General features: G+C 36.7%; 1 protein-coding gene across 2 annotated transcripts in view; it reads right to left on the bottom strand.

Moving 5' to 3' along the window:
* Positions 1–328: 328 nt before the first annotated feature.
* slit1a (slit homolog 1a (Drosophila)) overlaps positions 329–24,009 on the bottom strand; it is a 342,025-nt gene continuing 318,344 nt past the window's right edge. For both annotated transcript variants that reach the window (XM_028795698.2, XM_051922445.1), the window contains exons 28-37: positions 22,519–22,616; positions 22,283–22,422; positions 16,378–16,471; positions 16,125–16,262; positions 15,651–15,888; positions 13,110–13,240; positions 12,852–13,006; positions 8,679–8,967; positions 5,782–5,993; positions 329–2,077 (exon numbers count right to left, since the gene is read on the bottom strand). In XM_028795698.2, coding sequence (XP_028651531.1) covers positions 1,839–2,077; positions 5,782–5,993; positions 8,679–8,967; positions 12,852–13,006; positions 13,110–13,240; positions 15,651–15,888; positions 16,125–16,262; positions 16,378–16,471; positions 22,283–22,422; positions 22,519–22,616 — 1,734 coding nt within the window. In that variant the 3' untranslated portion in view covers positions 329–1,838. The remainder of the gene's footprint in view (positions 2,078–5,781; positions 5,994–8,678; positions 8,968–12,851; positions 13,007–13,109; positions 13,241–15,650; positions 15,889–16,124; positions 16,263–16,377; positions 16,472–22,282; positions 22,423–22,518; positions 22,617–24,009) is intronic.

A 24,009-nucleotide genomic window follows, 5' to 3' on the forward strand; every position in this document is an offset into this window, starting at 1 on the left:
CAGACCAGCGTCTTAGCCTGTTAGTCCTTGGCACAGTCACTCACTGCCACTTAGTACTCGAGCTGGAGACAACAAACGCTTCTCTTTAATTCTCCATCAGAGTATTTTTAAAAAAATGAATGATTTGAACTTCTTTTTAACTTGGGCACAATACCGATAAAAGGCTGAAAAAATACAAATCTAATTGTACTCTGTAACAGAGTGAAATGGGAAAATGTCCATGTTGGAGGTTTAAATGGCAACTGTATTAAAAGACGACCAACTGGTCAGCATATTTTGATTAATTATGTCAAAGAGGCACAACCACAACAAAAAAAGACACAAACACTGAAATGAATTAGATGTAATATTCACATGGAAGACAACATATACAATATTAAACATTATCCTAGAACAATACTGCTCTTTCTAAATTAATGCCAATTATTTGTTGCTGTGATCTGATCAACCACAAACTGGCTGGTTGGACTGAGTGGAGATAAAAATAAAATAAAAGTCTGAAGACCATTTGATGTATGGCAGATGCCTCCTATGAGATTCTGAAGAAAAACATGAATTGACATATAAAAATACCAAACTGAATTACATATATATATATATATATATATATAAAATATATATATGCTAGAATCTGTCAGGCATTTGTATAAAGAAAGATCTAAAGAGTTAGATTACAACAAAAGAAAAAAAAAAAAAGAGGACAAACACGAGTATTGTGCACCTCTCGGATTCTCAATGGGATTAAAGCTCCACGTATGGATTGATCTCATAAATGTCCACACATGCAAAGCTTGCACAAGTAATACTGCAGGTAAAGTCGGAGGAGAGGTAGCTCCAGGTGGATAGCAGAGCCGCGTCAGAGTAAGCGAAGCTGAGGTGGTTGACCCTGCCGTTCATTATGTACAATTAAACTCAGGACTCTGGTATGTTTTGTGGAGAGATCCAACTGAATGTTAAATTTTGAAAGATCCACCCTTCGTAAATGCAAAGGTGTTCTCTAGGCCTTAAACAGGATTCTGTTAGGTCCAGAAAGAATAAATAATCAGATTTCAAATACTGCTTTCAAAAACGTTGCTTGCCGTTTGTGTCGCTAATGATTCCAGGCGCCTGTGCTCTTGTGTTTACTGTCTCTGTTGTGTTTTAGTCTTCTCACCTTGACAGCTGAAGGTGCACTCTAACAAGTTTTCTGAATATTTATTTGTTCTCCAAGCCCTCTCTACTGTGAAGTAACAGCCGTATGTGGCTGCTACCCTGACATCGCAATCATTTAAACTCCTACACTCAACTGGGATGTGATGTGCACCATAGTCACAGAGACTTCAGGAGGAAACTCTTCTTTTCAGAGGAAATCCACAAATGTCATCAGGACAGGGAGTCGCTCCTGTGGTTTCAATTAACTATTTTGCTTGGTTGTGATGCAAGCCGTGTTTGTTTTAATTGTCTCCTTATTTAAAACCTGACTGCTTACAGTTTATGGACAGCATGTGGACACGCAGACATTTGTCAGTAACTGTCATTTTGTGGGAAGTTCTGAAGATTAGTTTGTGGAGTGATCCATAAGCTGTCAGAAGAAGATGATAAAAAGCAGGAGGTAAATGGACCAAACGGGAAGTCGGCATGGTAGTGGGACAGTCCTTCTGAATGCAACACACTGATACTGCTATTGCATTGATGGATGTTCAAAAATATGTTGCAGTGTCTTATTTTCCTGCTCCAAATGCTTCTCAAAGGAGAAGTATGGTCCTGTTTTACAAACTTTGCTGTCCATAATATATATTTATTTCTTTAAATTTTACTTTGCTTTCTCACTGCTTTTTTCCCCACTTGACTCAAGTGGACTAAATGCAGCTCCTACAGCCACACTTGATGGTTTTCTCAACATCTTCAGTGAAAGAAGTCCCATCGCTACACTCAAAGGTGTATTTCCTGCGTTTTGTGCGCTGACCACTACAGCAGGCCCCCATTTCACAAGACCCACTGCATTCAACCCATGATACCATGCGAGTGGTCTGGCAGATGGTGTAACCCCTCTGCACCTGGTAGTAGTCTCGTACTGGATCTCCACGGCATTCAGACTCTGTAAAGACAAAACAAGCGTATGCTGTCAAAGTGCACATTCATCATAAGCCTGACCCAATCCATTGAGGATTATTAGTGTTCAATATCTGAACGATTCCATGTTTAGGCAAAATTCTGATTCTTATGTCACCACATTATTAGCTTCTCAAATTTTTAAGTAAATTAGAACTTATAAGTTTCTATTTAAAAATCACAAAATTATTAGCAATAAAAAGCAAATATCTACATAATCTGATTTATAACAAAGTAAAAAAAGAAAGCAAAAACAGGAATTTCTTTGAAAAGCACATGGACTGGCGTTTTGTAGTTTCTGGGCCAGGCCAGCAAAAAGTGGCTTTAGAAAGCTGATGGATATTTGTATTATATTTAGTACGATATTCAGTTATCAGTTAGTCAGAAAACATAATAAATGACAGAAAGAAGACACAAATGGGGTTGAAGTAATATTTCTGACAAAATAGTACCATGACAAGAATATGGCCCTGAATATCACAAAGATACAGCAAATGAACTCTTTGTGGTTTGCATGAGATACTGAGAATCATCACAGTCATTAATGATGGAACGGCTGTGGTGACCATTAGCTGCTTTATATTCCGTAGGCCGTAGCTCACTGATGACCCGGCCTAAGACATGCTGAAAGTAAAGAGTGTCTTCACAGAAGAAGTGTGGGATGGGTTACAGGACACTCGTGAATGTGTCTTTCTGGAGACAGAACTCTAGCGTATGAAATGGTAGCACATCTACATGGGGCTCAAGGCCTTTCTAGAGGTCTAAAATCTGACCACCAATCTTAGAGGCTTGTTGTAGATGTGGCCTTAATAAAGTTTCTTCCATATCATGGAATTTCAATCACTTTATAGCCACAGGGAAACTGCTGTCACCTCTTCAAGGCAATAGATAATACAGAAGGATCAATGCCCAAGTGACAATTATAAAATGTGTGGCACTGCATATTGCACATTTTCGAACACTGCAGAAGGTGATACAGTACTTCCTTTCTATATTTTGGGTTGTTTGCTATGTTGCACAACTGACATTTTATTTGCTTTCATATTTTTGTTTTTACTAAGAGTACAAATCTATCTGTTAAATATTGAACAGTCTTCTCCAGTTCAGGACCACAGATAGCTGCTGCCTATGTCAGCACATAAATGTAAAGAAACTCGCTGCTCAGGCTACATTTGACAAGTAAAAGCAAACTTGAACTGTTGTTTTCATAATTGAGTTCATGTAATCAATTATCTTTTACCCTAACAAGTTTTTCTTAATTAACATTAGCAAAATAAAAAGTAGCTTTTCATTTTTGCTCTGTAAATCTTTAGGTGTGGTCACACATCTCTAAAATCAAGCTATAGTAGTAGTAGTGACCTCTTAAAGTGGACATCCACTCGTGCCAGTAAAACTGCAGGTCATATGGTGTTGAACAATTCATTCATTTTAAAATGTTAAAGGAAAAAATGTTACAGCAGACAGCGGTAGTCTTGGTTTATTTTTAAACCCAGTAATTTTTGTCTGCCTTGTTTCTTAGCAACAAAAATATATATGAATACTTGAATTGCTGCAAATAACATTTTCATTTTTGCCACCTTTACATATAATAGTCAAACAGTACATACACTGGAAATGAATAGGTGACATGTAATGGTAAAACTATTTGAATTCCTCAAAGTACTTTACAATTTTCTGTTTTAATTACTCAAAGCCTAAAAGTCTTTTTTTCTGGAGCATGTAGGTGTACAGTGGTGTAGAATTTTGTGCTACGGGTTTTTAAGACCCAATGCTTTTGTAACTATTTTTCACATAAGATAAATTGGTCAGTTTCAGAGCATTTTAAAAGGCCAGTCCAGTATGTGCAGAAAAGGAAGAGGATACTAAAAGACGATTCATGTGATCAAATGTGCTAGCTGCAGGTGAGAACTGGGATTGAAGAGGCCGTCATCTGCCTGCTGCACTGTGCCTGCAGTCACCTAGACAAGCCAGGAGGAACTCTTAGGATGATGTCCTTTGATTTCTCATGTGCTTTTAACACCATCCAGACTGTGGAGTAGGCTATCGGCAATGGAGGTGGATGCTCCCTTAGTTTTGTGGATTATGGACTATCTGACTGGAAGGTCACAGTAAGTGTGGCTACAGGGCTGTGCGTCTGACACTGCTGTGTAGCACTGGCGCTCCACAAGGGACAGTTCTGTCACCATTCCTTTTCACCTTGTACACCACAGATTCTAGCTACAACACAGAGGGCTGCCATCTGCAGAGATTCTCTGACGACTGTGCAATAGTTGGAAGTATCAGGCATTGTGACGAGACAGAATATAGGAAGGTAGTGGACAGTTTTGTTAAGTGGTGTGACCTGAATCTGCTGCAGGTCAGCACCACTAAAACTAAAGAACAGGTGGTGGATTTAAGAAGACCACAATCTCCAGTTACTGCCCTGTCTATTAAGGTTGTGGATGTGGAGATTGTTCAGGAATACAGGTATCAGGGGGTGTATGTGAACAGTAAGCTAGACTGGTCCAAGAACACACTGGCCATATATAAGAAGGGCCATAGTAGGCTGTATTTCCTATGAAGACTCTGAGCTTTTATGTTCTGCAACACTATGCTGCGGATGTTTTAGGAGTGTGTGATTGCCAGTGCTATTTTTTTTTTGTTTGCTGTGGTGTGCTTGGGGGTCCAACATGAAAGTGGCAGACATTAAGAGGCTAAACAAACTAATTCAGAAGGCTGGCGGTCATAGGAGAGAAACTGAGGCAGATGAGAGAATGTTGTCTAGACTTCAGTCTACTACTGAAAATGCTAATCACCCACCTCACAGTGCTGTGGCTGGACAGAGGAGCGTTTTCAGCAATAGACTGACCAGCATAACGTGTCCCACTGAACGTCACAGGAAATCCTTCCTCCCAGCAGCCATCAGACTGTAACTCCTCTTCTAGTCAGTCATCCACACTATAAGCTGTTTCCTTTGTTCTCTAATGGATGTCCCAGTACATTTTCAACTACTTACTGTAGATGTGCAATAACTTATCTGTTCTTATCATGTGAATAATAAGAGTGTGCAATATTAATACTTCAGGCTCAGTATACTATTACTGTCTAGTATACTACGGATTTTGTAAGATACTCACATGCATATTATTTATTGTGTTTCATTACCATGTACCTGTAGAGCTTAGTGAATGATGATTTATTGTACTTTATTTTGATATTTATATTCTGTTTATATTTTTATTGTAATGCTTATTTTTTATACCTTCTCTTAGTGTTACTTGTGCCTTTGTATATGTGTGCAGTTGTAACATAAATAATTTCCATCGTGATTAATAAGGTTTTCTGATTCTGATAACTTATGAGATTTTCTGATAATTCAGTTTTAGAATATTGTATTTGAGCAGAAATATTAGTAGTAAATGCGGTTGGACTGGTTTTGTTTGTTACAAACTGATTTATTTTCTTTCATGGAAACGTTTTTGTTTTATTAAAATCTAGTAATGTTTCCTGCTCTGTGGTAAAACAGCAAACAAGCAAAGTAACCTCTGACAGACTACTTTCTACACTTAATGTACTTGCTGTTAATTTGTCTTCTGGGGATTGATTTAATGTTATGCTCTGTTCCTTTTTTTTTTAGTCTAAAATACTTCAGTAATAAAACATTCTTTTTCATAAGAATATAAAAATCTCATGGCTTTTAAAGCATCTCACCTGCATCGCAGAGGTCCCCACTATATCCACTATCACAATGACAGTATGCCTCCCCAGCATCTGATATCTGGCATCTGCCATGTTTACACTGCAGTTTTTTGCAGGGGTTAAACAGTTCCCCCTGCTGGTTACACAGGGGTCCTTGGTATCCATCTCGACATTCACAGCGATATGTTAGCTTATCTAGAGGAACACAGGATCCATGGACACATCTATAAAATAAGCATACAAGGATATCTTTATTTAATATATTTATCTGTGAAGTTAAATACTAAAATGTATCATTGAAAAGCAGATTGTGTACAGTTTGATACAAAGAATGACACCTAAACATAGCAGCCAGGCAGCAATGACCTAAATTGCTATTTTCTTGTTTTTCCAAGTTTTATACCCTTCTTACGAACAGTTTTGACATATATTTACTGTATACTACTAAGAATTTATTTCATTGTTATAACATCACATCCCTACAGACTGTGATGGTTAAATTGCTTTGGTGCTGGGAAATTGTACCCTGACCTTGACCCATGGTGGTGACAAGTGGTGGTCCAATAAGGATGATATCATATAAGTAAAAGGCCTTATTTTTTTTCTTCCTAAATTTTAAAAAGAATGTTCAAAAAACCTTTACCTTTATACTTCTTAAGTCCTTATTAGTCACCTGAATTTTACAGGAATTTCAGGAATACTTAATGATAGTTTTGGAATAACATTCATAATATAAATTCAGCATTTTTATAAATAATAACTTGTATAGTTACTGTATGATGGTAAAATACAAACTCAATGTTATTTTAATGTATTTTTTATGTTACATTTTTTCACATATACTAAGTGACCCAATTATTCTTCCCCAGTGATTGACTGCTCAAACAGTAACAGTATTGGTATGCATACATTGCTTTTTAAAGGATATCGTCATGTAACTATGGATTGTGTGAGTGTGTGTGCATAATAAAGAGGGGTGGGGACAACACTAAAGAAAGTAATGGCTTTGAACACAGCATGGCACTGGGCACAAAAGGTACTTATGGTATCAGAAACATCAGAGCACTGGATTTGTCACACATGACAGTATCATGAATATATACAAAGTGGGTAACCACCCAAAAACACGAAATTCAGCCAGTAACAGTATTAGGATGGGAAACAGGTTGTTGACATAGGTGGCATTGACAGTCAGTCAAGTAACAGATCAGTACTGATGGATGGTATCAGTGCCAATATACAGTATTGGGTCGATATTTAGTCTCTACATATACATTGATATCAGTGGATCTCCTTTTCTAGTATAAACTGCCTCAGTTTGAAACGACACTCCCCGTGACTGATATGCACAATGACAATAATAAGCACAGTTTTACCAATGTGCCTGTTAAACAATTCCAGGAACATCAAAGTGCTAAACTTCACCTGCCTTCTTAGTCTTTTGGATTGACAATAAGGTACATTTTTAGAAAGGATGCAAAAAGTCATACATTTATTTACTGTTACTTGCTGAAAATACTTATAATAAAAGTAATAATACTTTATGCTTCAATGTTTTTCTACATTTTCCCATTGTAGTCACTGCCTGCCAAAATAGCTTCTACACAGCCTTCTCCAGATGATTTTCACTCCATAACTAAAATCATTTAATTTCAAAGGTCAGACAACATTTTTCTTTCAAATGGTTATACATTTGCCTTTTTACACCACAATGATTGCTTAATAATAGAGCACATACTCAAAGTTGTGAGAATTTATATAGTCAGGACCATAAGTACCTGGACAGTGACATCATTTTGGCTCTGCACACCACCACAAACCAAGCAATCAAGACGTGATCGATACATAGAGTTTCAGCTTTAATTCAAGGGGTTTAACAAAAATACTGTATGAGCTGTTAGAAAAGGCAGACATTTTTATAAATGGTCCCCCTATTTGCAGGGGCTCAAAAGTATTTGGACAAATGAGTAACGAGCTGTTCCACAGCCATGCTCTTCATATGTTACACATTTTTACACTGCACCATAATGAAAAATGTGTCTTACTGGTTCTTTTTTTAAAACTCACACCCTTTGTGTGTTATGAGTTTCTTGCTGGCCCTTTATAAGCTGTAAGATAAATAATCAGACCTGTGATTCTTCTGCCTGAACCTGCTGGGGTTGATTTAAGTTCTGTACTGGCAGAAAACTGCAAAAACAAAAACAGAAACCTAGGCTATCAATAGGCATTCTAACTCATTACGGTGATCAAGTCATTTGGCTCGACTCAAGAGCAAAGGCTCGAGCTTTTGGCTCAATTTTTCATGTCATTTTTTATACAGTTTTTAAATTTAAAATGTTCTAATATTATGATTGGTGCCCTTATGTTGTTTGTAATTAAAAAGCATTTGTGACAGTCACTCATCCAGTCTACTGCCTTAACGTATTCTCCTCCCTGCTCTTTTGCATTTATCTCTGTGTCCATCTCACTTCCGTATGTGTCAGAAGGCTGTTAATTCTAAGAAATAGGAAACCTCTCTATCAGCCATCGTAATATATGCACATCAAAACGGTAAAGCTTTTAAAAGATAAAAAAAGCAAAAGTAAATAACTATTTAAATAAATAAGCCTGAATACATACTTGTGTCAATGTGATATTTTAGGTTTTTTTTTTTTTTTTTTACAATCCCATTTTCACTTTGTCATGTAAGGTATTGTGTTTTGCTTGATGAGGGGAAAAAACGAATATAAACAATTTTAGCACAAGACTGCAACACAGCAAAATATGAAGGGGTCTGAATACCTTCTGAATATCCACTGTATGTTAAACATATTCTTTTAAATAAGAAGTGGGAAGTATTTAAACATAGTCAGCTGTTCATTGAGCATGAGGGCGGACGCTTATTTTAATTTTCTCATCAATGTACTTACTTGTTGCCCTGGCAGGGGTTATTTGCAGCTTGGTCACAGTGTATACCGCTCCATCCTGGTTTACAGTGGCACACTGGTCCCGTGACACTATCAGGCTGGCATATGCCATGAAGACAGTATATCTTTCTGCATGGCTCACAACCAGGTACCACCCCTGGCTTCATTTGTGTCTTTGTAAAATCCTGTAGCTCATTGTTGATGTACAGATTCCGAATGCAGCCATGGAAACTAGAACCATTGTGAATTTGCCACAGTCGAAATGCTGCAGAGTTAACATCCAGAGGCATTCCTAGAAGATAAATTAATTAGCCATGTAAATAAGACACAAAAGAATTAGGAACTATCAGCATTGAAAAGATTATAAAGAAGATGAGATTGACTTGTAACACTTTGATGTTTATTCAAATTACAAAAATTGATATTAACTATTTGTCAATTCAGTTTGTCTTTGAGTTGTTATTTCTTCATAATCATGGCATCAATCAATTTTTCACAAGAAATTGTGTTCTAAAGTGAAGCTTTTTTAATAATTAAGAAAAAAATCAATCTAACCTTTCTCTTGCTTTTTAAAATAGAGCTGTAGGGACTTGAGTCTAAACATGAAAGGGAAAGTCTTTAAATGTACAGAATATGTCCACATTGAAGCAGCAAAGATTTCAATTTAAGAAAATGTGCTTTCCATCTTTCTGAGGTAAACTTGTAGCAACAAATGTAAATGGGAGGCAATACATTTTATTACAGATTCTTGGTACTATCTTCTTGTGCCATGTGCACGCATCCTTAAAAAATATTGGGGAAATGAAAAAGCCAGATTATGCAATAGAGCTAAGCCACAATTAAACAAATTGAAAAGCCACAAAACAATTACTGAATTTTATAGCATATGCTGAGTAACTCTTTATGAGAATATGATGATAAAAGATTATCTGATGACAGTGTTTTTGAATGAGTAAACTTTCACTGTTTCTTGCTGGTAGACATTTACTTAAACCATAATATTATGAGGAAGTTCTTAGTTGTGGTTTGAAGCAACTGTAAATCTACATTCAATTACTAACAAAGAGTACTGCTGTCTCAAGTCTAATCCTGCAGAAATGTCAATGTATTCACTATCACCACCCTGCTGCAGATGCATTTCATGGCCCATGACTAAAATAAATGGAACACCAACAGATTTTGTATTTCTCTATGATCTTCTTCATCACACGTAATGAAGGACTGACTGACACTTTTCGCTGATTACTGTCTAGCCGTCTACAAAATAGAGACAGTAATTCACATCTGTGCATGACATTCAATGACATCAATAACTGTGCTTGGAGGTTATTTTTCAAGGTGAAAATTATATTCTAGAGAAAAACCCCACCTCTGGGGATTAAGGGTTGTCGCATGTGGTCTCCTTGCAGAATATCCGAATCTCTCAAGATGTTTTGATTTCTTTTTTTTTCCCCTCTTCCTGTGAAATCTCAAGTAGTGGATTGACAATTTTGGCTTGAAAAATGGAGTATTCAGTAAGTTTAGGGCTTTTATTTTCACGTTTGTATCTGTAACCTTTAAGACCCATTTTGAACTGTTTAGAACAAGCATGACTTTTTTTTCTCAGCTCTCAAAAATGCTCACTTCAGAGCAAGATTTTATTTAATAAAATATACCATGACTGTGAAAAAATAACTTCAATTTGAAAGAAAACAAAGCTGTCATCATGTTGTTTTGGTTGTTATTGTTATGTACCTTCTTTTTCATATTTTATTCAAATTTTTCATACAAGACAGCCAAATATATAACTGTAAAATACTGCATGGAGGATGTGGAAATATTTGTACTACACCAAAGACTATATAATATTAAAATATGAACAATCCTATGTTTTTAGATTTTCTGTTTACTAAACAAAGTTTATTTTCTAAAATCCAATGTAAGCTTGAAATATATATTTTTCATGTAAGAAAATTTACAATTTGTTTTTTATATTCCACTATTCACTAAAATATTTTTTAGAACATAGGTAACCAAAAAGTGATGGCACAGCTTTGCCATTGTTCTCTCAGATGTTAGTATAGTGAGTGTCCCTGTGGTTCAAAAAAGTCAGTAGATCCAAAAGCTTTGCCTTTGAAGATTTTATTGAAATCAGAATCAAAGACATGCACCCTACAGGAACATCCAAAAGAGATTCTTGGCTTTTTTGTTCAAATCAGTTAGAGATATTAATTATTGCTGTGGCACCATGACATCTACCTAAAGGTCAGCTTTTAAGAGGTATGTCAGATGCATAAAACAAGATGCTGTAGGTAAAATCAGGACAGAGGCAAAACAAAAATACTAAAAAATCTTTGACTATAGCAAACGTATTACTTGAAATAAACTAATAAATAAGACATTGTTTTTTATATGAAGAAGAACGAAATACTTTTTTAAAATTATCCAATATACATAAAGAAATCTTCCTGTAGATTTCTTAATTATTTAAAATTTCAACATCCGAGTTACAACAGAGCATTTGAGACGGCTCCTCCTCAATGTGACCATTAACTGCTAAACTCTAGCTACAATAATGTTTTATTCTCTAAGCAGATTAATAGTAAGTAACTTAAACTGCAATATGGGATTTGTAAAAGTGATTGCTCATTATGAAAATTGCTATATAATTCTGGTTCAATTACTATCAATGAATGGTCTTAATGTGAAATAAGAGTATGTATTATAAATCTTTTGTATCCTAATGGTTGCCAGCCTGGGATCTAGAGGATCGTGTTACTCAAGGTGTTCTTCCAAACAGCTTCCTACTCTGAAGCCAATTTTTGTTTTTAAATGTACTCCAATCTTAATTATACAGAAAAGTGTTATTCTCTTCTTTTATATTTATTGTGTCAAATCTGAATGATAGGCTTTACTCATTTTATCTTACTTTGACATTTATTTTGCCACTGGTGTAATATAAGTTTCTTGCACTATTAATGGTAAATTTTAGAAACTAATGATCCAACAAGATCTAAAGTGAATTAACAAAAAGAAAATGAAGATAATGAACAGCCGTGTATCAAAAGCTATAATAAAATACTTCCTACATTTCTTATAAACACAATTTGTGTAAGTTAGCATGTTTCACAAAAGCAGAAATGGAAACAGACAGTCCAGTTAAAGAAATTGTCAAGTAACATGCAGTAGTTGGTCTCTTTAGAGCAGGGGTATGCAAATCCAATTCCGGAGGCTTGCAGTGGCCGGCACTACTCATTCTAGTCCTTTTCTTAATTAGAGACTGGTTTCTGCTGCTAATTAAGTTATTTTTTAAATGACTTGCCATTTAAGACTCCAAACCCCTTAACCATTCCCTCACTTTGCATTCTATTTTTGTTTGGCTGCATTTAAGAAAAAAGCAAATCAGGGGATTGATTCTCTCAAAAACAAAGCAATTAAAATTAGGGGGAATTAAGTCAATTACCAGAAGAAATTGGTCACTAATTAACCTGCAGCCACTGTAGCCCTCCAGGATTGTAGTTGCTACAATATGTAGGATACTGCTTGGAAAGGCAGCGTACTGCCACAGGCCAACTCCCATTTGCAGTGCTAAGGCAATGGAAACCACTGGCCTTCTATGAAGAGAACTGGCCTGAAACTTCGATGTCTGTGGGTTAAATTACAGTGCTAGCTGGCTGACTGTGTAGCTCTGAGAGTTCACTTATCCTGCTTTTCAACTTAAACTAATAGTGTTCTGTACCTCTTTAAGCAATTTTAAATCTCCTCAAACATTTTCAGTATTACTGGTGCCATAATGTACAGCACAAAATAAAAACTGAAGTTGAAGCTGAAACCTTGACAATATTTATATAGTATTTAGATGAGAAACAGCTTGGCTATTGGCTAAAAAGTCAGGCTTTGTGAAGTAAATGGTCTCTCATTTGTCAGACGTCTTACATTTTTTTGTTTTGTCACAATAATGCTATGTATTTTCTTAGGAAATAACAAATGTATTTGGGTAAAATGAAATTACGTTAACAGTTTAAGGTGGAAGACATTTGTACTATTTGGTATTAGTAAATACATTATTTTATATATCAGGTACACAGCTGTGAAGAGGGAAATATGAAAAGAGGTAATGCAATAAAATATGATTATGACAGAGATGGAATAAAGAGTGCCTGCAGCAGAAAGAAGTATCTGCAGTGGCCCTCCTACCCCCCACATATAGCGGTGCCTCTCCATTCAGGGGGTATATTTTTCCAAAGCTGTCCATGGTCATAGGGGTACCCCCATCAATCGAAAGGTTTACCATCTGGTCAAAAGTCACCAGCTCAACAGTGTGGAACTGACCATCATTAATGGTTTCAGTGCTGTAAAGAAAGAGGGAAACATTAGTAAGGATATGAACAAATATATTTTGAATGAGGGGCTTGAATATAAATGTGACAAATTGGTTGCCTGTCCCTTAATCACCTGTAAATTGCATGACTAGGCTGGCTTCCTGGATCATAGCTGACTCTGACATGACCTTGGTAGAGTTCTACAGCAATATGATCATTGTCCCCATTATAAAGCAAGATCCCATTGTCTTCTGCTGTAGAGACCTGTAAAAATTATGAGAAGTATTTGATGTTAATACAGTATAAAATACCTTAAATATCCTATACTGTATGTCAGTGTGCTAAATGCACAAATAAATGTATTCTTGCCGTGACCTATTTTTGTTTTGATAGTGTGGCACCATACCAGGAATAAACTCCGGATGCCCACGTTTATTCCCATACAATAACTGTCTTTTTGGAAGTTGACTTTAGCACCCCTCACTGAAAAAAACCAACCACCCTCCTCTATGTTCTACTTTCATCCCACATTACCAAAAACATGCTAGGTTATTTGGCAAATCTAAACTACCGTGTTGTATGAGTGGGTGCGTAATGAAATGGACTGACTCTTATTCAAGGTGAGTTCTGACAATGACATGATACTGTCGTGAAGGCACTGCCAACCCATAACCTGACTGCTGTATGTTAAAATGTGTAAATGCATGGATTGATAATTGGATACAGAAGTGCATGTCTTAAATTGTAAATATATTCATCCCTCCACTCCATCCATATATTCTGATTCATTTTATTCCACTGTTGGTATTTTGTGACTGCCACACATGCACCTGTGAATAATAATATTTTGAAACATAAAAGTATATTTAAATTAACTTAAAATCTACAGTAAATGACAAAGTTGTTGTACACATTGCTTAAACAAAATCCACTTCATTTAAAATGGTAGAGTGGTAGAGAATAATAATGTAACCTATTAAAAGCAATATTTTTTATGTATTTCTTGTTCTTTATCCATTTGTACATTGAACCTTCGTTTCTTCACTACATGGTCCAGTAGAGTGAGGAGCTATTCCAACAGCAATTGGCTAGCAACTAGGTCACAATGATGTGCACAATCATTCACACAATCATTGGTCAAATTATTTCATAAAAATATCAGGTCTTTAAAGATCTGCATACCAAGCATGTACCATGTATTAGATATTAAGTGGGAAAGCACTTTTGAAAGATTCACGTAACAATATTGCTTCTGACTTGAGACACTGTCTGTGCTGGACCACAGAAATTTTTAAGTTTTTATGACAGTTCATGCATATTGGCACACACAGCAAAGCATACAAATAAGATGCTAAACCCTTTTAATACAGCAAGCCATACAGGTATGCACTTAGTGCTCTACAATTTTTCTCTGAATTCTAACAGCAAAACTGATAAGTATCCTCTTGCTTAGTATGTTCTTGTATTGTATCTAAAATGAACTCACCCACAAAATGATATGTATTAAACACACAACAAGACATCTGAATCTTTTAGTAGACGAAAAGTGACCTGTTTAGGTGTGCAGGAGGAGAACTGGGTACATGGTGTAAGATAAAACGAGGTTCTTCAGTCAAGATCTGAATATGCACCAAGACAGGTGAAAATCTCACTCAACAAAGGTAAATGTAAATGAACACTCATCAAGAAGCAGCACAGTTTGGGATATCGAGAATGTCAGTGTCAGAAGATCTCAGGAGTCTAACAGGGTTATAGAGGGTAAGCAGTGACTTTAGTGTAAAGCTTTTCAAGTCAATAACCCAACGTTATTTGGGTTGATGTTTCATGTCTCTGATCCTAGTTCAGTCAAACCTGTATGTGGCTTGTAAATAATCCAGAGAAAGCATTAAAGCTTATATAAATACACAAGTAGATATTGTGATCACCCGTTGCTTATGCAAATTGTTGACATATGCATGTATTTTTATTCAGTGAGACTCTCTGTGTATATTGTCATGTAGAATATAACCTTTCAGTAGATCAGTTATTGTATGCATTCAATTAAGATGCACCCAAGCTGAAAACTTTTACAAGGACAGGTTATGTGATTCACGGTGCCAATGAAAGAGTTTTGCTTCTCTATAATGACTGTTGCACAGTATATGAAATTTACTTAAAGGTTTTAATTTAACAAAATCTCTCATCTTGAGTGGCTCATTGCTTGCAGAATATTGTCAACCATAAAACCAGTATTTTAGACTGAAATGTAATAAATTCAGTTTCTAACAGCTGACCCTTCTCAGGGTCATTGGGGGAGGGGGGGCAATGCTTATCCCTTCAATGATGGATGCAAGGCAGGAACCAACTGTGACCAGAGAGCCAGTCCAGTGCTAGTCATACACACACAAAAACACACACACTGTTACACAGGGCCAAATTAGAGAACCCAATTAAACTAACATACCTGTCGTTTGTATTGGGGGAAACAAAATCTGGACTACGCAGTTCAAAACCCAGACAGAAAAGGAGAGAATGTGGAAAGTCAACTCAGACAGTGTCTGGCATTTGATTTAAAAACTTAGGACTCTGGAGCTGTCAGTCAGCAGGACTAACCTCTCTGTCACCATGCTACCTAAGACTTAAATTCATATTTGTAAATATATATGGAAATGTGAATAAATAAGTACTTATCTACCTGCAAAGTAATATTGGCATGTGGCCAGTTCTTAAGGTCGCTGAGCTGTAAGTAAGAATCTCGATCCACAAAGTTGACGCTCACCAGCTTCTCACAACGTGAGCCCCCAAACCCTGGTAGACACTGGCAAATAGCACGGCCACTCTTCTCAACACAGGGGGCATTATTTTGACACTCTGCTATATCACACAGAGACAGGGCTGTAGGAGGAGGTGTAGAATTCTCACACATGTGGCCACTGTAGTAAATATAAAACAGAACTATTTTATCTATTGGAGACTGCACTAGAGAACTGAATATTTTTAGGAAAGTCACAGATATTTGTCATACATGAAAAATTTTCTCTGCATCCAGAATATGTTCAGACATTTTTTGTAACCGGCATGCAAAAATGTGATAATTATATACTTTATCTAGAAAATAACAACATACAAAAAATTCCAGATGTTTAAGTACACACTGTATGTTACTCACCTATAGCCTTTTACACAAATACAAGCGTAACCATTAATTTCATCCACACACTGAGCCCCATTCTGGCAACGGTGGTCCCCACAGTCATCATAGTTCACACTGCAGTCTTCACCAACAAATCCTGGTGCACACTCACATCTAAGAAAAGTATGATACTTAAATTTAGAAGTGACTGAGCAATTTAATTATTACAGTAAGTTATGTGCATTCTGAAGCATAAAGCCAGCTTCATTTATGGAGAGTGATAACTCACTTTGGTCCTGAGGCCACTACAACACACTTGGAGTCATTTTTACATGGGTTCTTCTTTGGTGAACAAACATCTTCCAGTTCCTCACACAGTTCCCCTGGAAAAAGGAAGATAATCACTCTGCATGATAATGACAAAATATAATTATTTCTGTAACAAAAAATACAGAAAATATTAATGGTATCTGTTTCTCCAAAGGCATTAGTTTGAACTGAGTGCCAATGTCTTTAACGCATATTTGGCTATTTATCAGGCAGCCAAATGGCAAATATGTGAAAAATTACCATCCATTAGTGCAGCTTTAACTAAAGGAACTGATAAAAGTAATTTTTATTCAACAAAAGGAAGCCTAGCTGACACTTGTGCACTTAGATTTAAACAATGCACCAATAAGTCTAAACTCTGTCGTGGACAAGGTCACCTAGTTAGGATATATAGTTGATTTTCACAAAAGTGCAGGAAATACCACAAATGTTTTGCCTGTTTTACACCGATTTGTTCTTTTACATATTTTAAACAATATTCTTTTAACTGTATTCATGGTTTGTAGTTTTATTCATTATATACAGTATCTGGCCACTTGACTTTTTATACTGTACTTGGTATACTTGATAATTGATGCAATTCTCAGAGTGTAAAATTCTTCTGAATCTAGTTGTGTATCTGAATTCCAACATTTAATGGGAAGTTTTTGAGCACTGTAATTAAGAAGCCACATTATTTAGTTAATACTTTAAATAAAACACTTCTGCAACATTGATCTACTAGTGGCAGCACAATGGGCAATGCTTAATGCTGCACAGCATGTGCCCAAGACAGACTCTCGCCTCATTTACCACTGGTCCTTGTCTAGTGCCTAAACCACACAAAGGTAGGCTCCAGACCCTGCAACCCAGAAATACTACTGAGAATGGATGGAGGAGTGGATGATTACTGTTTAAACTATGATCTTTCATTCAGTTATGCAGCAAAGCAACTGCTTCTGAAATATATTTAATATAAGCTTACTCATCTTGGAAAGATTTTGGATAGAGGTGAAGTTAACATATTTTGTGAAATATACGGTGATTGGCTGGTTTATGTTGATTTACTATTGCAAATTTTAAAAACATTCATCATTTTTTTTCTAACAATTGTCATGCTTAATAAATTTCATGTAAACAGTCATCCATCCATCCATCCATCCATCCTCTTCCGGTTATCCGAGATCGGGTCGCGGGGGCAGCAGCTTGAGCAGAGATGCCCAGACTTCCCTCTCCCCGACCACTTCTTCTAGCTCTTCTGGGAGAATCCCAAGGTGTTCCCAGGCCAGCCGAGATACATAGTCCCTCCAGCGTGTCCTAAAATTTATGTCATTTAAATTTAAATTTATTTAAATTCATTTAGTCATAAAAGACTAAAACAATGAACAGATGATATGGTGCGCAGGTAATTTTGAAAAACTGTAAAAATTAAGGTAGCGCTGTATTTTCCAGGATGAAATCAAGCAGGCCTTTCAATATGTAAACTAATGCAATGCTTTGTTCTGTTAAACACTGGTACTCTATGTTAACATTTACCTTGAAACACAGCTCTACTATGCCACTCTCCTAGTATTCTGGAACACAAGCACATGGCATCAGAGATGAAGACTAGAAGAAATATTCTTTTTGCATGTATCAAATTGCAATATGATGCAGACCATTGCAAACACAGTGCTATTTTAATAGTTTCACCATCTGCGGTGGGCTAGCACCCTGCCCAGGGTTTGTTCCTGCCTTGTGCCCTGTGTTGGCTGGGATTGGCTCCAGCAGACCCCTGTGACCCTGTAGTTAGGATACAGAGGGTTGGATAATGGATGGATGGATAGTTTCACCATTTTTAGGTATCGTTGGCTCTTTAATCATTTGTAGTAGGTGGACACACATACAGTTATTAATGAAGGCTACATTGGGAGATTTGTTTTTAGGACTTAAATTTTGAAAAGCAGCCTAAACTAAAAAAACAAGATAGAAAAATCCCAGTTTTTATTTTGGCTGCATTAACTTATGAAGGTTAGGGCTGTAAATTCACATTTCAAACACCTAGCCCTAAACCCTTTCAGTACATACAATACTGCATGGGTTTATTCCTCTAGGTACTCCTGTTTTTGTCCTCCATCACAAAAATATATGTGTTAAGCTAACTGGTACCTATAAAATGGTGCAGCATTTGTTAGCGTGAGTGTGCCTGTGTGCTATAGGATGGACTGGCACTGTGCAGCTTTATTTCCTGTCTTGCTCTCAATACTGTAGATAGATAACAGACAATCTCTGGCACTCTTGTGACCCCACAACTGGAATAAGCAGGTTCTGCAAACAGATTGATGATTGTATGACTGACCAATTCACAAATAGACACAAGTTAGAAAATGTATGCATGGCGTAACGTTCAGGTGGGTTTGGCAACTAAGTTAACTGATATGAAATTTGGAGAAATTCACATTTTTTTTTTATTTCATACAAGAGTCAGTTATTACATTTTTGCTTATTAGTTTTGTAACAATGAGTCATACTCAAAAGTAATTGCAATAACAGAATGCAATTACATGTGTTAGTAGACTACATTAAATACATGCTTTTTAACATCATTTTACAATAGGGTTAAAAATGTAATCTAAATGGGTTTGTGGTGGCTTGATGTGAAAGTGGCATTGATTGATGTGTATTAGTGGTGGAGCATCTCAGCTATTGTTGAGTTTTCTTAAACATAACATTTTTGAAAGTATACACAATAGTGTAGTATCCAATATTTAGCTTCTGGAAAATTACTATTAATGCAAAATAACCAATATTAGCATAAAATCACTGTCAATATTACCATGTGAAAGGAGAAGAGCAACTGAAATAGTTCCTCATCTAGCTATTATTAGTCAACACACACTAATTCATTAAAATTATAATAAATAAGTAAGAACTTGAAAAGAAACTGATTTATTGTCAAATGAAAATATGAAAGGTGACAGTAATCTTAACAAGTCTGAAGAACAGGCAGCAAATAAGTAGCCAGCTTCAGCCTTGTGTAATCTTAAAGATTTTAATTCCTGTCTGAAAATACACAGAAGTAAAAGTGGCTCTTCAGGTATGGATAAGCAATAATGTGCACCTAGTCTTTTGTGTATTATACCGCTAAATAATCAGCACCAAGCAAACAGTAATCCCACTCCACACTTGCTATTAGTAGCCAGTGTGATCCAATCATCTGCCTGCATATCAACTGCAGTCACATTTCCTGGGGCGTCTATAGGATTTGCTGGGGTCAGGGTTTTATCTCCTGTTTGGTTGTCATGTGGTGGTGCACATGGTTAAAAATGTGAACAGATGGGTTTTGCGCAACTCATACATGTATGCATTTAACGTGTATATTAAATAAAACTTTTACCATTGATCAGGGGCTACTTTGTATACGATGAACAAGAATATCAGGGGCTTGCTGTGATTGTTCCTGTATAGATGGGACTGGCCGCCAGATGCCATTGCTAAACCCATCCTATGTTTATATCAGATAGGGTAGCTGCAAATTTTCATTTTAATTAATTAGTTCAAATACATGAACATGAATACAACAGAACTCTTCCTATGAAGTCAGTAGACAGATTGGGAGAGCATGGGGGTGGGGGGTCCTGAGGTCGCTGGAAAGGGGTGTGTGGCACTCCCGATATCTATGCAAAAGGATGAAGGTCCAAGTCTTTAGAATCCTGGTGTTTCCTGCCTTGCTATGTGGTTGTGAGACATGGATGCTATCCAGTGACCCGAGATGAAGGCTGGACTCCTTTGGTACTGTGTCTCTCCGGAAAATCCTTGGGTACCGTTGGTTTGACTTTGTGTCAAATGAGCGGTTGCCAAGGCCAAGGGGCCGCCCACGTAACACCTGGCTGTGGCAGACAGAGGGCCATTTCCGGAGAGTGGGACTGGGCCACGTGTCTGCCTGGGGGGTTGCCAACCGGGATCCCAAGTTGTTTCGTTGTGTGCTGGGTGTGGCAATGCACTGTACCAGTGCATGCTCCCCCAACTTGACTTGACTTGTTCAAATACCATTTAGGTACAAGTTGATAACATCAGTTCTTTACAATAATAATCTGAAAATAATATCATTGAATCAATGCAGTCTTATTTATGCTTACATAATTGCTTTTTCCTTCAATTTATTTCCAGAGAAGTTACTTTTTTATACTCTAATGGTTAACTTCATGCATTTTAATGAAAGAGTTTGAAATTTCAAAAGTTTGCACTGCAAAGTCAACAAAAATTGAACTGTCCTGACAAATTTCTTTGAAGAATAAGTGTGCCACTTTTCAATAAAATTGGTCTATTGGGGGGCAAGTTGTTTCATGTTGATAGACACAGACAGACATGGGCTATCACAATGGGTGCTTTGTGCATTATATGCCAACATAATGGTAACACTTTAGATGCTGAAAAAATTAATCTATTACTCATATACTGTTTTGTAACAAAGCCTTAACAATGCACGTAATAAAGCTATAAAGTGAGTTGGGTAAGTGTTGTTAATACACTTCGCATCTTGAACGTTCTGTTGGTGCAGACATGGAAGACTCCTCAAATCAAATTAAACAAATATGGTAGTTTTTAAATAAAAATGTTATAAAACTTATCTTTTTCATTGTTACTACATGTACTCAGTTCAAGGCCCTGCCAAAGGTTGAAGAATTAATTTTATAAATGGTCAGTGAAGTAGCTGGTACTTATGCCTAAGATCATATCATGTGTTAAACTATAACATGAACTTAGGACTGAAATTTTTGGAAAGTCACACCAAATTATTGAAGATTTATGCATGAGGAGTCTAATTTAAAATTAATGCATTCAGGTATTCGTAATAGGCATCATGGTAGCAAAGCAACCAGTGCTGTTAACTCACAGATCTGGAAAATATGGTTCAACACTAACAGTCCCCGTCTTGGTCTCTGTCCATAAAGAGTTTGCATGTTCTTACTGTGTAGGTTCAGATTCTTTCCTGTTTTTCCTCCTAAACATATGGTAATTCCAGTCTGTTCTTGTGAGGCAGTGAGAGTACGAGTGAGCCTGTGATGGATTAGTGTCTTGCCCAGGGTTCTTGTCTCAAAGCCTAAACTACTGGGATGGGCTCTGCCCCCCATAATTTTGAATAGGTGTGGTAACAGATGGATAACACCCTCTGTACTTTGAATATTTTACTTAGATATTTGCTTTTGCTGCATTATTAATGTTATTGCAATCGAGTAGTGATGATAATTCAAGGCTTGTAAAGATCTATGACAGGGGTAGGCAATGTCGGTCCTGGTGAGCCGCAGTGGCTACAGGTTTTCATCCCAACCCAATTGCTTAATTAGAAACCAATCATTGCCAATCTCAGACCTTATTTAATTTTATGGCTTGTTAGTCTGTGCAATGTAAGGCTTTTATATCGTAGATTTTTTTCCTTTCCAAGGATATCATCCAAATGATATGAAGCCTAAAAACAGATCATTTTCAGTCTGTCACATTTTTCTATGAAGTGTTTTATTAAATCAAACCGTGCATGATGAACACACACAGATGTAATTGGAAAAAAGCTAGCTGGAGAACTGCTGGCTGCTTTGTCTTTTACATCTTATTGCTAATAAGGAGCAATTAAAACACTGAATGCAGCAGTTTAAGATTGAAATAAGCAATTAAGGTTGGAGAACCTTAACAAGCGAGACCACTAAAATGAAGCATCAAAATGTCACTTAAGAAATATGTGCTTCATCAGCAATAATTGAGTTCTCGTTAAGGAACTGGGTTGGAACAAAAACCTGCACATACTGCGGCTCACCAGGACCGACGTTGCCAACCCCTGATCTATGATAATTATATGTTTTATATTATATGTTGTATGTACAGTATGTCGGAAGTGTTCCTCATCTTACCTGTGTAATGAGGAGGACATAGACAGGTGTAATTATTGACTCTGTCTATACATGTAGCACCATTTTCACAATCATTGTCTTCACAGTCATCTATATTTATTCCACAGTTTAAGCCTTCAAATCCAAGTGGACATATACAGCTGTGGAAGAAGACATAATTTAGGTTTTGTGTGCTGTATACTGAAAAACAAATATTTTATAGACTATATATATTTACTTAAAGTATAATATTTTACCTGAATCCTGCAACATCACCTGTATTTGAAAGGCAGCTGCCACCATTTTCACACGGGTTGTTGATACAAGCATTAGCAGTTGTCTCACAGTCCTTTCCCTGAAGTCAGAAGACATAAGAGGTAATTTTATAAAAATACTGGTTTGAAAATAAATCCTTCCTTCCTTATCTCACAGCTTCATTTTATGAACTGTAGTCAAACTATATAAAATCAACTATATAAAATGTTAAAAAAAAGCTCAGAGACAATACAAATAATGACATTGTTTGCATTATCTAAATTGTAATTATTAATATAAGGCAGCATTTTCAGGGATGTTGTCTTCTTTCCTCACTGTTTGGTTGTTTCCTTTTCTTGTACATCTTCTGGAAAATGACCTAAAGATACTGTACATTCGAGTGTGATCTGCTAACTCTAAACTTGGTAGCTGAAAAAAAAACTGATATCAACAACTTGTCTCCCAGGTGGGTCATGACTGAAGTCCTCTAAGCCAGGGATCTCCAACTCCGGTCCTGGAGGACCACCGTGGCTGCAGGTTTTCATTCTAACCCTTTTCTTAACACTAGAATTACCAGAGCCTACGATAAAACTCGTACATCCGTCCCACTTTAAATCACTTCTTAAATCCGTTCTCACGTCTCCGCCAGCGTCTTTTGTCCTCTAAATGTGCTGATAAAGACAAGCTGCCAGCAGCCGGCTATTCCATCCCCCCACTGACTTAGAATGTGCACGAACTTCTCCCAGTTCATGCCTTGATTGATTATCTGGGAGTGAAGTGGAGTTTTAGAATGGAAATAATAGATCGTTATTTGGAACACACGCATTTCATGAGTGTTCCGTTTCTACAGTAATCTGTGTAAACACATTGTTAAAACAGAAACCTTTTCATATTCTAGTAATAACTGCTACAAAATGTAGGCATAAACTATAGAATGTGTAAAGCCTGAGTTCCAAAGATCAAATAAACACTCACAAAAGGTTCAAGGATGATACGACAGTTTCCGTGGCATAGCGCACTAATACTTGTCTCTCAGAGCGTGGCAGCTTTGCCTGACTCACAGAGCTGAGTTTGATTCCCCGCTGAAGATAAAGTGTTACTTTTTAACCTCAAACGGACATAAAATTTATAAATTGGTATGCACTGTCAGTTAATGAGATCGTTATATTTTCATGTGGGATGCTCCTTTTAAAATATTTTTTTAACAATTGAGACTGCAATTAACATGAACAACTGTCCTTATAACTGTTATTTTTAAGATCCATAACACACAGACAGACAGACAGAACACTGCGTAATAGAGAGACAGACAGGCAGATAAGTCACTAGATATATAAATAAACAGGGAAGGCACATGTACTGAAAGAAAAAAAAGATCAACATGTGCGGTGTTCCTGCTGCACTGAATAAGCTCACACGCTCTAACATCCCCCCAACCCCCCGATCTGACTATCTAAGTAACAGCACAAGTACAGACACAAACCAAGTGTAAT

This window comes from Erpetoichthys calabaricus, chromosome 2, assembly GCF_900747795.2.
Source record: "Erpetoichthys calabaricus chromosome 2, fErpCal1.3, whole genome shotgun sequence".
Classification (NCBI taxonomy): Eukaryota; Metazoa; Chordata; class Cladistia; order Polypteriformes; family Polypteridae; genus Erpetoichthys; species Erpetoichthys calabaricus.